This window comes from Macaca mulatta, chromosome 7 (assembly GCF_049350105.2).
Source record: "Macaca mulatta isolate MMU2019108-1 chromosome 7, T2T-MMU8v2.0, whole genome shotgun sequence".
NCBI lineage: Eukaryota > Metazoa > Chordata > Mammalia > Primates > Cercopithecidae > Macaca > Macaca mulatta.
Window position 1 is genome coordinate 149,013,624 of NC_133412.1, and position 17,965 is coordinate 149,031,588.

The window sequence follows — 17,965 nt, forward strand, 5'->3', positions numbered from 1 at the left end:
AGCCTATATTTGTTCCTGCTCAGAGAAACGAGGAGTTAAACTTTCTGTTTTCTTAATTTGAAATGCTTCTCCAGTTCTTGAAGCAGCTTGCAAAACATGTGGCTCTGTTGAGAATTATCAGTTATTTGTTGGGCAAACTCCTCATCAGATTATTTTATGGTATAGTCAACTGATTCTTTGAGCAGGCAAAACTCAGCCTTGTTAATCACTAGAGATGCAATAAGAATAGATCTACTTATGATGGCAGCAGCAACTCCCCTGTCAACACACAAAATCTACATGTATAAATTGGAAACACTACGAAGAGATTTGGCCATTTTGTCAGGTTTCCCAGGAATGTCTCTGGCAAATCTTGATCTGGAACTCTGTCTGGATTTTGGAACACTAAATGTCTATATGTATACATATATTATGGAAATGATGGCGCTCAACAGAAAGAGAAGATATGCCAAGAGAATTTAGTGCTGAGGTATTGGAACTGCAGAGATTTCCTGCTTTTCCTGACCCCCTTTAAACTATGATCAACATTTAACCCTTCTCTCCTGGTGATTGGAGTGTGAATTTCTTGAGGTTTATTTTATCAGCATCCAGGAGTTGAAGAAGGAATTGAATTGTTGCTAGTGATTTAATAAATGCTCGTGAAGTGCTTTTGGAGGACTGTTCAAAATGTAACTGTTTAAGAATAGTTCTTTTCATTTTTCTGATTGAATATATTCTCTAATATTTCTCCATTGGTGAAAATCTTGTAATTGGTGCAGATCTGGCCCTTTTGGTTTTCCTCTTCTTTTACCTTGAGTGAAACAGATCTTGGTCCACTGATATTTCCTATTCCAGGATTACCTTTTACTCTAGCAAAGCAGATGAAAACAAGTCAGGAGCGACTAGCCACAGCATTTTCCTGTTCCAGATCATTCAGAGCCCCATGGCTGCAGGAATCAAAGCTATGGCATGTGCAGCTGATCCAGTCATATTCTTTTTTTCTTATTTTTTAAAATTTTTATATAGAGATGAGGTCTCACTACGTTGCCCAGGCTGGTCTCGAACTCATGGGCTCAAGTGATCCTCCTGCCTTGGCCTCCCAAAGTGCTGGATTATAAGTGTGTGCCACCATGCCCAGCTGATCCAGTCAGATTTTGATATATCTATATAAGGATATATATAAAGAATATTATATATATTTTATATATATTAAAGAATATATATATATTCTTTATATATGAACACCACAGAGAACATTATTTTCAAATGACAGTGAGGTAGTTTTGAGGATAATATGAATGCACATTTAGACAAATTTATCCTTTTATCAGTAGAAGTGATTCTTAACCTTTTTGGATTCAGAAATCCTTTGGAGAATTGAATTAAAGCTTTGTTCCTCCTCCTGAAAAAAATGTACATTCAAACTTATAAATTTGCATTAATTTCTAAGGGTTCAAACACCCTCACCCTCAATCAGGCTCTGTCTTGATGCCCCATGAACTTATGGTCTCTAAGTTAAGATCTCCTGAAAATGTTTAGGTAGTATATAACCATTAATATCAACAATTTGGCCCAAACTCCAAATCCGTGAGTATCTTTGTTTTATACATTCTCTATGTATTTCCGTGATAGCCCCACATTAGGCTATAATCTCCATGAAGGCAAGGATTTGGGGGTTATTCATATATCACAGTGTTGCACATTTTGGGGGGTACATGTGATATTTAGATACATGTATACAATGTGTAATGATCAAGTCAGGGTAATTGGGATGTCCATTGCTTCAAAGATTTATCTTTTCTTTGTGTTGGGAACATTAACAAGTCTTCCCTTGTGACTATTTTGAGATATACAATAAATTGTTAACTGCAATTTTCCCACTGTACTTTCAAATACTAGAACTTATTCATTTTATCTAACTGTATTTTTGTATTCATGAATCTATATCTCTTTTCCCTCCCCTTCCTTTTTCCCTTCTCAGCTCTGATAACCATCATTCTACTCTCTATCTCTATGAAATCCACTCTTAGTTCCCACATATGAGTGAGAACATGCAATTTTTGTGTTTCTGTTCCTCACTTATTACATTTAACATAATGACCTCCAGTTCCACCCATGTTCTGCAAATGACAGAATTTCATTCTTTTTATGGCCGAGTTATATTCCTCTATGTATATATATGTCACTTTTTAAAAATCCATTCATCTGTTGATGGACGCTTAGGTTGATACCCGGCAGTGGGATTGCTAGATCATATGGTTGTTGTATTTTTAGCTCTTTGAGGAATCTCTATACTGTTTTCCATAATGACTGTGCTACTTGACTGTTTTTTGTCATTGTTTTATCCTCAATGCTCAAAAGAATGCCAAGCCCAGAGTAGGTGCCTGATAAATATTAGTTTGAATTAGTAAAATAATCTTAGGAAGCACCATTCCTAGACCTCCTCAGACAAGAATTATCTAAAATATTTCTGGACCTGCTATAATGAGGAAATTGAACGATGGCAAGACTATAAACTGCATGGGGAATGCTATGCTGCCAGTTACTCCCATGTTAAACTCTTATTAACTGAATCATCTTCTCTCTCTCTCTCTCTATCTCTCTTTGTTTTTCTTTTTGAGACAGGATCTTGCTCTGTCACCCAGGCTAGAGTGCCACCCAGGCTGGATTACAGTGGTGTGATTATGGCTCACTGCAGCCTTGAATTCCCAGGCACAAGTGATCCTCCTGCCTCAGCCTCCCAAGTAGCTAGGACTACAGGCATGCACCACCATGCCTAATTTTTTAAATTATATTTTGTAGAGATGGGGTCTCTTATGTTGCCCAGATTGGTCTTGAATTTTTGGCCTCAAGTGATCCTCCCACCTCAGCCCCTCAAAGCACTGGGATTACACACATGAGCCACTGCGCCTGACCCTAAATCTTTAGTGCTTAATTTTCTTCTCCATTTCGATAAATAAGATGCATGAAATTTGCAGACATCCTTAGTGAACCTAAGATTAGTTTGATTCCATTGCAAATGGTTTCTTAGGCCTTTGCAGTTTCAGTGCCATGAGGAAATAAATATACACATTGTGTGCACAAGGCACAACATCTGTATGTGAAAGCTGTTATTTTATCCATTTAAGATCAAGCAAAAATCATCTCTAAAATTATTCAGGGCACAGCAAGAGTAACACATCTTTCACTCTAGTCGCTGATCATTTTATTTCCCTGAATTCTAAAGCAGTCCCTCCCTTCCTTGTGGCCCAGGCAAAAAGAGGTAATTTGGAACTCCTAATTTCCTTGATAGCCTTGCAGAGACATTAACCACTTTTCTACTCAACTGGTGAAACTAGCTGCTAACTGGAGGCGGTGGGGGTGGGGGAGGTGAGAGGAAGTGGGGAGAGAGAGAGAGAAAGAGAGAGTGAGAGAGAGAGAGAGAGTGTGTGTGTGTGTGTTTGGGAGTAGAAGAGTCTTCAACCAAGGTTCTCATATAGCATGACTCTGTCAGAACCTGTGAGCAAGCTTACTGTTGTCTACTAGATCAAGGACAGAATCATTAGTCTGACATTCAAGGGCCTCCCCAAGCTGTTTATCTGTCTGTCCCTATCTTCTATCACTCGAAGCCTTTGCTGAATTAGACTACTTTCTCTCAGATGTTCTCCCTGCTTGTCTGTCTCTGCATTTTTACTTAGGATTTTTCTTTCCTCCTACCTATTATTTTAGGCCCAGCTCAGATGCCATTTTTTAATTTCTTTAGCTGTTCTTTTATGGCACTTACTACATTCTGGAGGTCTTAAATACTGCTTTTTGTCTAACAATCTTGTCTGACCTAGTAATTGTAAATTCCAACGTGGCTTAAGGGTAGGGAAGGGCCACGTTTTTATCTGCACATGCGTTAGCACTTTCCTCAAGGCTTTGCCTGTGATAGGCAATACGGCACTTATATCTTTGAGGTTTGGACTTCTTTAAGCATTCAGGACTGCCGCATTTTGAGGGCATGCAGCATTGATATAGCTAGGCTTGTCTTGAAACCCTCTTCATATACCAAAAGGTTATGTGTCTGGGTGGATGGTGGGTATATTCTAAGAATCAACAGGGAAGCTCCATCATATTTTAATTATAGTGCTGGCAGCAGCACGACTTTTAACAAACAGCAGTAACAAGCAGTAACACTTGGGCCGGCCAGCCACCGGAAATTGGCCTCTTTCTCTGGGTTTCTCCTACCCCCTTTTCAATCCATCACCTGTATTTATTCCTGCTATAATTTAAACACCTGTCTAGATGGTATGCCTGCAATGTGTCCCTACCCCACACATTCAGATATTTGCTCACCTGCCTTATTCGGAAGGTTGGCTCTAAAATAAACAGTGATTTGGTACTAAAGGAAAAACGCACTGAGGTCACCGTGGCAATGGACATGAAGCAGGGAATGGGAGTGGAACATCTGGATAAGCTGCTCCCGGAGAGTGGGAGCAGAGGAAGAGGAAAAGCAGGAAGGGGAGGAGGAGGAGGAGGAGAGCAAGGGGTGAAACATCTGCCAAGCAGGCCCCAAAGCTTAGGTGGAGGTAGGATCTTGTGACCAGATTTCTCACAGGCACTTATTCACTTAGCAGCAGCCAGCTAGAGAGAGGCAGGGGCAGAGACATATGGAACAAGTTGATTGTTTTTAGGCTTAAATTTCTTGGTTTTTGTTTTTTTTGTTTTTTGTTTTTTTGTTTTTACCACTATTTCTCAGGGCAGCATAGCAAGTAATCTTGGAATTTTCTGAAGTTTGTCCTAAGCTGTTTTGTCCACTTTTGCATTCTTGGCATATTTAATGATTACTCATTTTAATGTTTGAGCATCTGAACAACATTGAGAAATAGTAAAACCTTAAAGTTGCTAATGAAACTATTTTCCCTTCTCATTCCCCTTTGTTGTTTTGTAACTTCTGTTCACCCCATCAAAGGCATTTCTTCTGTTTCTTGGAAAATCCCCTGCCCCTGAGCTTTGTGGAGGAGAGGAAACATTGAATGGTTCCTTTTGCCTGTTCTCTCCTTTCCTTGTCTACCATTCCTGGTAACAAGTACTTCTCAAACTTTATAATGCAAGTAAGTTTCTCATGGATCTTGAAAATGCAAATTTTGGTTCAGTGCAGCTGGGGCTGGGGCTGGGGCTGGGGCTGGGCCGAGATGCTGGGGCTGGGGCTGGGACTGGGGCTGGGGCTGGGCTGAGGTTCTGCATTTGTAATATGCTCCTGGTAATGCAGGTGCTCTTGGTCCAGAGACCGAATTCTAAATCGCAAGGCTCAATGGTACAAGGCAGTGAGGTAACACAGTGATTTAAACTACAACACTGGGGCTGGGCGCGGTGGCTCACGCCTGTAATCCCAGCACTTTGGGAGGCCAGGGCAGGCAGATCACGAGGTCAGGAGATCGAGACCATCCTGGCTAACACGGTGAAACCCCGTCTCTACTGAAAATACAGAAAATTAGTTGGGCGTGGTGGCGCATGCCTGTAGTCCCAGCTACTCGGGAGGCTGAGGCAGGAGAATAGCGTGAGCCCAGGAGGTGGAGCTTGCAGTGTGCCGAGATTGCGCCACTGCACTCCAGCCTGGGCGACAGAGCGAGACTCCGTCTCAAAAAAAAACAAAAAACAAAAAACAAAAAAAAAACCTACAAGATTGGGAGAATTTTCATCAGGCCGACCAGGAATTGAATCCAGGGGCTGACACATAACAATTATTTGGTCTTGAGCAAGTTATTTGCTCTCTCAACCTCAGTTTCCCCATCTATCTGTCTTGAAGACTAAATAAGTTAATATACATAAAATATGCTTAGCTCATTTCCTGGAACAAGCTCTGTGTGTGTGTGTGTGTGTGTGTGTGTGTGTGTGTGTGTATTTGAGACAGGGTCTTGCTCTGTTATCCACGTTGGAGTGCAGTGGTGTGTTCTCAGCTCACTGCAGTCTCCACCTCCTGTGCTCAAGCAATCCTTCCCACCTCAGCCTCCCTAGTAGCTGGGACTAGAAGTGTGCACCACCACACTCAGCTAATTTTTATATTTTTAGTGGAGACGGGGTTTCACCATGTTGCCCAGACTGGTCTCGAACTCCTGGGCTCCAACAATCCACATGCCTTGGCCTCCCAAAGTGCTGGGATTACAAGTGTGAGCCACCGTGCCTGGCCCAAACTGTTTATTGAATTTAGCCGTCATTAGTATTAATATAGTTTTGTTGTTATTATTACTGTTGCTGTAGTGGATCTAAAATGTAGCATATTAAAACTGATTACAGTAGAACATTTTAAAGGTCCAAACATGGACTTATAAGCTTCTTACGTGTATATACTTGTGTTTTTCATGTAAAGATGTTGATTACCATTACCAGCAGGGCATGTTCTTCGAGTCATGGTTTCAATTTAAAAAAAAAAAAAAAAAAAAAAAACGCTATAGGTTTTAAACTATCTCCTGTCTGTTTTCCAGACCTGTTTGTGACCAATAACATGAATTCGCAGGTTGACGAGCCTAGATTTAATAGCATAGACACTAGTTATTAGCCCAGAGTAGCCAACTGGCCCAATGGCTATGACCTCCACTTTAATATCCATTTATACTAAACATGGTAAAGTGTGCACATTGTTTATTGATATTCCCCTATAAATTATTAAACCTCCTTTATTAAGTTTTTGGCACAACTAAAGCAGTAATTGGAGAAGCTGTTATCATAAAGACCTTTCTCACTGTAGTTTTTCTACAAGTTTCAAGATCATGTCTAATATAAAAGATCTGATGATCAAATCAGGGCAGGAAAGCAGAGGAGTCGGTGTGGGGCAGGAGTGAGTTCAGGAGTACAGGGAGTCTGGTTCCTTGTCTGAAGGCCTGACCTACGTTGCCCTTAGGATATGGGAAGAAGGACAAAGCATTTCAGAGAAACTAGTTGCCGGAAAAGTTACTACCATAATTTGCTACTATATCTTCCCTATCTTTTTTTTTTTTTTTTTTTGAAACAATCGTCTCGCTCTGTCACCAGGCTGGAGTGCAGTGGTGCGATCTCGGCTCTGTGCAGCCTCCACCTCCTGGGTTCAAGCGATTCTCCTGCCTCAGCCTCCCGAGTAGCTGGGACTACAGGCGCACGCCCAGCTAATCTTTGTGTTTTTAGTAGAGATGGCGTTTTGCCATGTTGGCCAGGATGGTCTCGATCTCTTGACCTTGTGATCCACCCGCCTCGTTCTCCCACAGTGCTGGGATTACAGGTGTGAGCCACCGAGCCCGGCCTCTTCTCTGCCTTTTAGTCAGCATATGCCCTTCTTCTCCCCCTTGTAGAAGCAGTAGGGGACAGAAATGGTAAGTCATGTATGGCCAGTGAGGCTTTCTTCCAAAGACTGGTCCACACTGGAGGGTGCAGCCTCCACAGACACTGGGATTTGCTCCTGACCTATGGAAAACAACTTTCTTTCCAAGAAAAGTATTTTTAGTCCTTTGGTGTAAAGACACAGTCCTGAGCTGTTTTCACTTATTGAATTCTATAACTAGGAAAGAAACACTATACTCTTGCTAAAAATGACCTTTTTTCTTTCAAAATTTTTAGGGAAAAAAAATCATAATTCATTTGTAGTTTCAAAATTATTAGGTACTTAGAACATTTTATAGCAAAACATTTTCCTTGGAATTTACGTTTCCAGTCTGATGACTTTCACCACTGTTCTCTAGTGTCTCATGATCAAAATCCTGCATTCAGATTTGTGTCTTCTCTCTTCAACAGTCCTGGTGCATCTTACTTTGAAATGCTTCTCAGAACCATTCTTTCCTTTCCCTTTCCCTTTCCCTTGCCCTTTCCCTTTCCCATTCCTTTCCTTGAGACAGAGTCTCGCTCTGTTGCCCAGGCTGGAGTGCAGTGGCGCGATCTCGGCTCACTGCAAGCTCTGCCTCCTGGGTTCATGCCACTCTTCTGCCTCAGCCTCCTGAGTAGCGCCACCACGCCTGGCTAATTTTTTTGTATTTTTAGTAGATTCGGGGTTTCACCATGTTAGCCAGGATGGTCTTGATCTAATCTTGTGGTTCACCCGCCTTGGCCTCCCAAAGTGCTGGGATTATAGGTGTGAGCCACCATGCCCGGCCCCATTCTTTCTTTTCTGATTCCACTACCACTGCCCAGGTTTTAAATACGTCTATATTTGCCATAACTACCTTAAAATAATTTTTTATTATAAAAGGTAATACATGCCCAGTTTAGAAAATCTGGAGAATAAAGATAAGGAAGAAAATCAGTCGTAATTCAGAAATAAATGCTACTTATAGTCTGGATTTTTATTTCTAGTCTTCAGGAGTGTCTGTTCACTTGTGTTTGTGTGTGTATGTGTTTAAAGAAATTTGGATCTACTCTATACAGTTTCATATTGTAATTTTTACTACCATGATTTTTTTTTACTTGAAATATTAGCATGTTCCTATATCATTATTATTATTATTATTATTTTTGAGACAGAGTTTCGCTCTGTCGCCCAGGTTCAAGTGCAGTGGCATGAACTCTTCTCACTGCAACCTCCGCCTCCCAGGTTCAAGCAATTCTCTTGCCTCAGCCTCCTGAATAGCTGGGACTACAGGTACCCGCCACTACACCTGGCTAATTATTGTTGTTATTATTATTATTATTATTTTTAGTAGAGACGTGGTTTCACCATGTTAGCCAGGCTGCTCTCGATCTCCTGACTTCGTGATACACCCACCTTAGCCTCCCAAAGTGTTGGAGTTACAGGCGTGAGCCACCGCACCCGGCCTGTTTTTCAAAAAACATTAATGCATATGTAATAATGTCTTACTTAGGGCAAAATTTATTTAACAATATTGTTAGCCATTTAGATCTCCTTTTTCAGTATTGAAAACAATGCCTGATTTTCAGTATTCACAGTATAGTGTAGTGAGTAAGAACATGGGCTTTGACAGTTGAAAAACTATGGTTCGAATTCTCGTTCTGCCATTTATTTCTAGGCCTCAATGCAATCATAGGCCTCACTTTCCTTCTTATAAAATTAGTATTATTATGGTACTTACCAACAGACTTGTGGCAATTTAAATGAGATGTGTGCAACGTACTCATTTACACATAGCTTGGCGCATAATGAGTTCTAATAAATATTGACTGCTATTATGATAGTCATCTGTCATTAATCATCTGCAATTGTTTTGTTGTTTAGTTCCCAGAAGCTAGATTGTAGTATCCAAGTGTACACATATTGTAATATATTTTAATAAGATATTGCCAATTGATTTCTAGGAAGATTCTACCAGTTTATAGTCACACAAGTAGTATAAGTACCTATTTTCACCCTTTGCCATTATTGGATACTATCTTTTTAAATATTGTATACCAACGTGATATGCAAAAATGGTGTCTTGTAACTTGCATTTCTTTGTAATTTGCATGTCTTTCTTATAATTTACATTTACCAGTAGAAATGATGACTAGTTTTACATGTTTAATTGGCTAATTGTATTCCTCCTTTGTACGTTGTGTATTGAAGTCCACGACTATTTTTCTCTTAACCATTTTTTTTCTTTCTAAATCAGTGGATTCTTCGTGCATTATAATAATTAATGTTATTTATAACTGAAATTTACTGAGCATTTAGAACATACAGATGAGGAAACAAGGGCAGAAAAACTAATTTACCTAGTTTCTTTGAACATTGTCTACTCAGTAGATTCTTGCTGTTTTGGTTACTTGTCTTTGTTTTCCATAGCACCCAGCACAGTCCAGTGCCCTGCACTTAGTAGGAGCAACATAAATGCTTGTTAACTTACATTGACACTGACCACCCTCACTTCTGCTCTTTGTGCACAGGAGCCATTCCTTCCTGGGTGCCTTTATCACAGCCACAGCTTCAGCTCAGAGGGGTCAGCATCTGTTGGTCTTGACTTGATTTTGCCTATATGTTGTTAATGATCCTTTTTAAAAACTCTGTAAAGTCAGGTCATTTCCCTCGCTTTATTTCTAGGTGACAAACTTGAATTTGGCCACTGGCATCATAAACAGAAGCAGTGCTTCAACTCCCCCCACCCTCCGACCCATCATCAGCCCTAGTGGCCCCACATGGTTGGTGCAGTCGGACCCTCAAGCTCCTGAGAATCACTCCAGCCCTCCCGGAAGCAGGTATGTGAAGGGCCCTGCAATGGCATTTGGGTAACGCAGGGATGGCCTTTGTCCCAAGCAAGCCATTCCCACCTTGAGTTCTGTATGGAGATAGCACTAAGGCATATGCCCTTTCTTCACCTGCCTCGATGCTCTGGCACCTAAGAGAGCTTCATTTTATTTGTAAGACAGTTTTCAGGCATATCAAATGAAAAGGATGTTTCTGAGATAGCTAAGACAATCACCTTGGGATAAAAGAGCAAGAATTTATACTGTGTGTAATCCTTGCTTATAGTCAACATTTTAATGTGCCAACTTTTGGCACTTTGTCCTTGTCTCTTAATTTTTTTTATATACCTTGTGTTTTTTATAGTTTTTTTATACTACATTGTGTTTCAGTAACTTTAGACTCTGTTCTTTTGAAGGACGTATTTGTTTTTTACTTTTTTATCTCGTGTCATATAATTGAACTCAAACAACCTCCCTGAACAATGCTTATTTGGGAAGTGGGAAGGAAATTTCCTTCATGCAGTTGAGAGATGTGGCTGTAGATAAAATCCAAGTAGCTTCTGGCCATAATGTAAGCAACTTCCAAATTAAAAAAGAAACCACTCTATTGAATTCTGGTCTTGCTGTGTGTTTTAATTACCCCTGTATAAAAAATAAAAACAAAAACAAAAACGTAAGAAATGGATTTCCAGCACATCTTGCTTTAGTGCCTATTAAGTATGGATTAAATTTAATACTTAATTAAATTCCTGAGTCGAATGAGCTAGAGAGAAATGTGACTGTTACAATGAAGTATTTTGACCAGCTGAGATATTGCTCCCTCCATTCAAAGAAGTTCTACCACAGGTGCCCAACCAAGCCCCCACACCCCGTGCCAGTACTTCCAGCCTCTGCCTTTTAGTATGCTGCTTTGCCCTGAGATTTGGAGGGGTTACTAAAGACTTGGGCATGGAGGAAATACCTAGTTATTGGTGGAGTATCTATTGGTGTTAGAATTATTAAGGAACTAATTTGGGAAGCAGAAGCTCTGCCCAGGAAGCAGCATAAATATAAGCACATTACATCATCCTGTGGTACAGTGTCTTTCATACCAGTGATCATTGTGGTCGGGGCGAAAAGAATCATCTGAACTGAGAATTATAAAGAGCCGAAGACCAAGAGGCAGGACTTTTTAAGGCAGAGCATCCTCCACACGGTTCTCTCCCCAGGAAAAGTCTGCTGTAAAACATCAATCGTAAACAAGAAATTCTGTTGATACCATAGAGCTTTATTTTCCATAAAAAAATTTTCAGATATTCCATTTTCATTTTAAATTCAGAGCCTTGTTTTTATGGAAGACATTTTCACTGCAATTTTGGATATAATGTCTGTATGACAAGGCTACAGGCATTGCTCCTACTGTAAACAAAATGTTAAAACCACACATTTTGGAAAAATTGAGTTTTAGCACTTTTTATGCTTGTAGATGGAATGAGGGAAAACATTTTAAATAAAAATTGTGGCTGGGTTTAGAGCTTTCTTTTGGTAGCGCTTGTTAATAGTGAGATGAAAGATGATGAGTTCGGTCAAGGATGTGCCAGGACCTAAGGTTCAGCACTGTGAGTGGCCTTCTCCCAGCCAGACTGCCCACGAGGCTGCAGTAATGCTCATGGTGCATTACACAATTGACTTCTGACCCATTCCAGCCAAAAAGCAACCCCCACAAAGTGCCCTGGTCTTTTCCTTTTCGAGTTCTTTTTACCCACAGCAGCCCTCTCTTTACCTCCTCCTCAAACACAGGAGCCAGTTTTCAGTCCCATTTCAGCTCAGGGTAGCCCTGGGACATTTTCCTCTGCCCCCAGGTGACCTCTGGTTGCCAGGACTGCCTGGAGCCTGAGCTTGAGAGTCCCAGTTCCACATGGAATTCCCAGAGGCACCCACCCTAAAGGAGCCCTGAGTGAATTCTCAGAGGTCTTTCCAGACTTGGCTGTGATGTAGGCCCCAGCCAGACCTGCAGCATACAACCTGCACAGCCCAATATCCTGGTTTCCATTTTTACCTGGTAAGTCACTGTTTTGTGGATATTTAGTCTCTTGTTGTTCCTCCTTTAGTCGTAAGGGTGACTAAGTTTAATGAATACAGGATTTGTAGCTTAGAGATCTGAGTTTTATTACTGGTTTTGACATTCAGTGACCCTAAGCTATTCATTTAATCTTTTTATTGGGTAAGCATACTTACATATAAAGTGGCCTGTTTTGAGAGCTTTTAGATTGCCTTTAAAGCACTTTGATCTCCCTGGAAGTAGGTGCTAGATAAATAAAAGGTACTCTGAATAGTTTTTCTACAGTAGCAACAGTGGATTCCAGTTTAGTTCTGATAATTCACTAAACTAGGGGCTGCCCTGTAAACTGTAATCAAATGTAAAGAGAATCCCATTCCTAGCTGTACTTTTCATCTCTGCATGTCAGAGAATTCACTGACTTGGTAGCCACAGGAATGAAAACTGGTGACTCACAAGAACTCTGCAAATAGTGTTATTTTTCATTTCCCTATGGTGTTGCTATTGTTCCCAATTTTATGGATCACACAAGTTTTCATCAAACGACCTTATTCTTCTCCCGCTGTTTTGAAATCACCCCAAATGTAGCCTCAGGGTTGTCGTCTCCCATTGGGTCAGTATAAGCTCAGCCCAGCTCCTCAAATCCCTTGGTTCCTTTGGTCTGTCTGGAGTCCTGTTCAGGCTTTGTTGTGGGAGAAGAAGGCAAAGAGCCCACGACTTGCCCAGACAGTCTGAGGCCTGGCCGTGTAGCCTGCAGTTCCCTAGACACTCTGGAGTTGGACTTGGCCAGCCATCCCTCTGTTGTTACTTTTCAGAGGTAATAAGTGAGATTAATTGCAGGCCATTCTCCAGAAGAGAAAGTAGTTAGAGCCAAATACAGTCACATGTTCAGAAGCCTGAGGTGTGCCTCCAAGCGAGGCCGACTTAGAATTCTACAGTAGGGACTCCAGGACGCAGGTACCAAGTGCTTATGACCCCTCTCTTTCTTAAAGTGATGTTTTCAGTTTCTAGGTGCTGATACGTGGGTATGTTAGCTTTTCTTCAGCCAATGAGAAAGATTAGGTTTTTCAAGCTGCCTTTTAATTATCCATTTTTTGGGCACATGGGGAGTCATTAAGAGCTGAAAATTGATGTGCAGAGCCATCTTGTCATTACTGCCAGCCTTCCATGGAACTGGACTACATCAGGGAGGATTTTCTAGGTGTGGAGCACTCAGTGGGTTCTTAGTGCGTTTTGCTTTGTGAGACATGGAAGGGTTACTGTAAAGTCTTGGCTGCTGCTTGGAATGATTTGGGAAGAACAGGGCCTCAGACAGCTTGGCAGGAACCTGAGGCCCTGTTTTTTTCCAGTCCAGCCCTTCCTTGTGGATCAAGCTGTCAGGGAATCCCACGAATGTCTGGCTCCTGCCCCTTTGTATGTTTTTCCAGTATTTGTCATTGAATTATTTTTATCCACCTCTGGCTTTTTCACACATGCATCCTGGGGATTTGTCTGTTCCTCGATATGAAAGGTAGGGGAATTTGCGGAAAGAGCACAGACATGAGTTTGTTCCTACTTTTTTGTGATAGGACAAGACATTGTGGGCATGGGCTCCTCCACCTGGCCAGCTCCCATTCTCTAGAGAACATCTGTATGAACTTGAAATGCCACCGAGGAATGGGAAATCTTGGGAAACTGGAACCATTTTCTATGTCACCCTGTCCTTCTGCCCTCTTATTCAACATTAGATTATAAATAGTTTGGTATTCTGCTTTGCATAAGTTTAAGGCACACATTTTTCAGAGATTCTGATTCTAGCTCAGTTAATAATACTTTCCTCCCTTCTTTTAGATTATTCTTAGAAATGATGCTGGAGATTCAGGTCTCTAACTTCTCATCTTTTCATTCTCAGTCAGTCCTCAGAAATACTGAATTTGTTAATTTCCTTTAAAAATATGTCCTATGCATTTTCTATATGTCAGGCATTGTGTTAGTTGCTGGGGAGGAGCAGTAAATAAAACAGAATAGTTTCCAATCTCAGAGTTTACTCTCCAGGGTATATATTCCATGTTCTCAGCACAGTGTTGGGTGCTGGGCCTAAAAGACTTTTAAAGACATAATGTTTGATCACTGAGAGGCTACTGTCTGGCAGGGAAAGGGAGTGTATACACATGAAACAGAGCAGTGGCAGGCGGCATATGACAAAGATCTGAATTTTATGGCATAGACGATTAGAAGAAAGGGTGTCAGGAAGGGCGTGTAAGGAGTCAGTCCTGTCCCAGATGAACCTTGAGGGTCGTATGCTCAGTGAAGCCAGCCAGTCACAAAAGGACAAATCCTGTATGAGTCCACTCATATGAAACATCTAAAGTAGTCAAAATCATAGAAACAGAAATTAGAAAGGTGGTTGCCAAGGGCTGGGGGAAGAGGGGAGGGGGAATTAGTATTTAATGGGTATAGAGTTTCAGTTGTGAAAGATGGAAATGTTCTAGAAATCTATCGCAGAATGATGTGAATGCACTTAACACTCCTGAACTATACATGTAAAAATGGTTAAGATGGTACATTTAAAATTATGTGTGTGTGTGTTTTTACTACAATCAAACAAAGAAGAGTATGTAAGGATTTAAGAGCGCCCCATAGTTCCACAAAAATTACTTAGTGGTCAAATGGCAAGGTTTTGTTTTTATCCTCTGCCTCTATTATAAGGGAATTATTCTGAACATAGTCCTTTAAATACTTCTCTTTCTTGAAAAGCATGTTACCTTTATAGGAGTTGGGCCCAGCAGCTTCTGTTAGGAAGATGGCACAGTATGGTGGGAAGAGAAGGGACTTTAGAGTCAGGCAGACCTTGGTTTGCCTTGTCCTTGGGCAAGTTGCTTAGCTTTTCTGAATCATAATTTCCCCATCTTTTTTTAAATGCACATAGTTAAACCAACCTCATTAAGTTGTTATAAGATTAAGAGTTGTGTATGTGAAAGTGGCCAGCATGGTTTTCACTTTTTACTTTTTTGGTGTAGGTTTCTTGATAACTCTCACTTCCCTTTCCAGAAAAGAAAGAAAGAAAGAAACTTAAAATTGAACTTGCTTGGGATATGGTATTGTTCACCACTTAGTTTAGTATCTAGTTTAGATCACAGTGGCCATCACCCCTGTGCAGTACGCTCCTGGAACTGGATAACAGAAATCTGGCCTTTCTAGCCGAGGATGGGAAGGCATCAGAGTGGGGCCAACAAGAGACTCTTCCTTTTTCTTTGACCCCTTGGTTGCAGGTCAGCTTCTTTCTACTCAGCAGGCCCTTTTTCTCTGCTGTCTCCTGAATGTTGAAATTTCCATTGCAGCTCGATGTTCCAGCCAGTAAACACTCATATTTTCCATCTATCCTGGGGGTCGAGCTTTGGGAGAGCTTTTCTCTGGAGCAGTTTGGAGCTTATAATTTTGTACTTTATCCTGTTATATAAACAATGCTTTCCAGCCAAAGAGCACAATCAAAGAGAAACTACTTTTTTGGGGGGACTAAAAAAAATTCATATTCAGAGTTCTGCAGAAGTGATACTTCACTCCTTATGCCTCTTTCTTCTCTTTCATAAAGTTTACCTCACCTTTCTCCTGAATCTTAACTATTCCTTCCCCTGAGGAAAACAATTTCTCCAGTACATGTATGATAAAGGCCTGTACTTCTATCTGAATTTTCTCTGCTCCTTTTCTCACCCAGCCAGACACATAACCTCTAAAGAGTTATACCCTGCGTCAGTTCAAGCTCTGTGACAGATTCTACAGTTCCTCCTTCACCGAGAGAGCTGAGTGCTGTCAGTGTGCCAAGAGCAAAAGTGATTGGCTTCTGCCTAATAAAGGAATGTTGGGAAGCTTAGCAAGTCCGTCAAAGCTAGCTGGCTGGACGTCATACCAGGGCCTAGGTAGCATAGGTTCAGGAACCTGGGGCCGAGTGTCAGGAGTGAAAAACGTGGATCTTTCTTATCCACAAGTCAGAATAAAGCATGGAATGCAGTGTTTGCAGTTTGCCAGTGTCAGTTTTTCTAGTTAAGTTTGCCTCTTTCACTCCACTCTGCACTGCTTTGAAGTATTAATGATGAACTAGCTTCTATTTCTTTAGGATATGCGCGCGTGCGCACACACACACATACACACACACACGAGTCTTTGTTAGAGGCAAAACCTGTGTGATTATACTTAACACTCCTGAACTGTACACATAAAAATGGTTATGATGGTACATTTTAAATTGTGTGTGTGTGTGTTTTTTTAACTACAACGTTGAAAAAGACTATGAAAGGATTTAAAAGAGAACCCCATAGTTTCACAAAAATTATTTACTGGTCAAATAATTATTTAACTGTTTATAATTTTGTAACTATACAAAATTGATGATTATTTTGGTTTTAAGAGGCCTGAATATGACAGAATTCCTTACACTAAGCTAAATGAGACTCCATTTTTAGAATTAGGAAATTATATGAGTTGCTTTATTTATAATTTAGTTTAATTCTCCTGGCATGGTTTGTCTATCAGCTTCTATCCCTTCAGGTTAACTGGTTTACCAGCTTTGAAAGAGCCTGGGAAGATCACAGGCGTGATGAAACACAGTCTTCTTTCTGACTCATGTAGAGGAACACTGATGATCCATGTTTAAAGCTTACCCAGTATTGACTCAACAAATTTAGAAGGAAAACCAGCCAGTTTTCCTGATCCTTTAACTAAAGATCTCATCCGACCCACCTGCCCTTCTCGCTGCTAAAAGACTCTTAGCGTATTACCTACCCAGTACAGCTAAGAAATCAATGCTCTTTTTTAGAAGGTCTCAGGAGTTAAGATGTTAATAAGAAAAAACTCCCTGTATCTATGTTTTCATAAAAGAAAACTATAGAACTATATATCTGCAAAGGAATAAAAGGCTTCTTTTTCCTGAAGCTGTTTTGTGGGACAAAGTTTTGGTATACGCTCTTGGTAACTAACTCTTAGTTCCCTTTTTTTGAAAGAGAGAAACAAAATTGTACTTGCTTGGTATATGGTATTTGCTACACCGGGACACAGTTTAGAGTCAACTGGCCAAATATCATGTACAGTAAAATAGAGTATTATAGCAGGGAAAGTAGTAATATGTAATCACAATACTAAGGTTGACATTATTTATTTATATTGTGAAGTAAGTACCCACTTATTAAAATTGTTATTATAAATCATTAAAATGCTCGTAAAGAAAGATAATTAGGAAAAGCCAAATTTTAAATGTTTATTTAAATATGGAGCCAACTGATCTTTGGGTGATGTGTCCTAACCTAGTGAGAGAGGCAGTGTATGAGAGTTCAGGGATTTGATATGTCACAACATACGGCAGGCCCAGGTGTTCATTATAAGTTACAAACTCTCGTCCTGCTTGGACCATCCTTATGCTTCAGAAGCAGTAAAGGGACAACTCATGGTTTTCATGAATTGTCAAGCTAAGATTCATATTAATTTCACTTCAAAACCAATACATATTTGACTTGGTTCTTTTTTTTTTTTTTTTTTTTTTTGAGACAAGGTCTCACTCTGTCACCAGGCTGAAGTACATGATCACAGCTCACAGCAGCCTCTGCCCCCTCAGGCTCAAGTGATTCTCCCTCAGCCTGCCAAGTAGCTGGGACTACATGTGTGCATCTCTATGCCCGGCTACTTTTTGTATTTTTTGTAGAGAGGGGATTTCACCATGTTTCCCAGACTGGTCTTGAACTCCCAGGCTAAAGCAATCCACCCGCCTCAGCCTCCCAAAGTGCTGGGATTACAGGCGTGAGCCACTGTGCCCAACCTGGCCTGGCTGATCTTAAAAATAAGTTTTACTGTCTTTGGTGAGAACGAAATATGGGTGCA

At 40.7% G+C, this 17,965-nt stretch overlaps 1 protein-coding gene across 50 annotated transcripts in view; it reads left to right on the top strand.

Moving 5' to 3' along the window:
* TTLL5 (tubulin tyrosine ligase like 5) overlaps positions 1-17,965 on the top strand; it is a 290,959-nt gene that overhangs the window by 143,051 nt on the left and 129,943 nt on the right. For all 50 annotated transcript variants that reach the window (XR_003731645.2, XR_013396464.1, XM_015144156.3 and 47 more), the window contains one exon: positions 9,938-10,092. Coding sequence is in view for 48 of the 50 variants with exons in the window: in XM_015144156.3 (XP_014999642.1) it covers positions 9,938-10,092 (155 nt within the window). In the remaining 2 variants the exon portion in view is untranslated. The remainder of the gene's footprint in view (positions 1-9,937; positions 10,093-17,965) is intronic.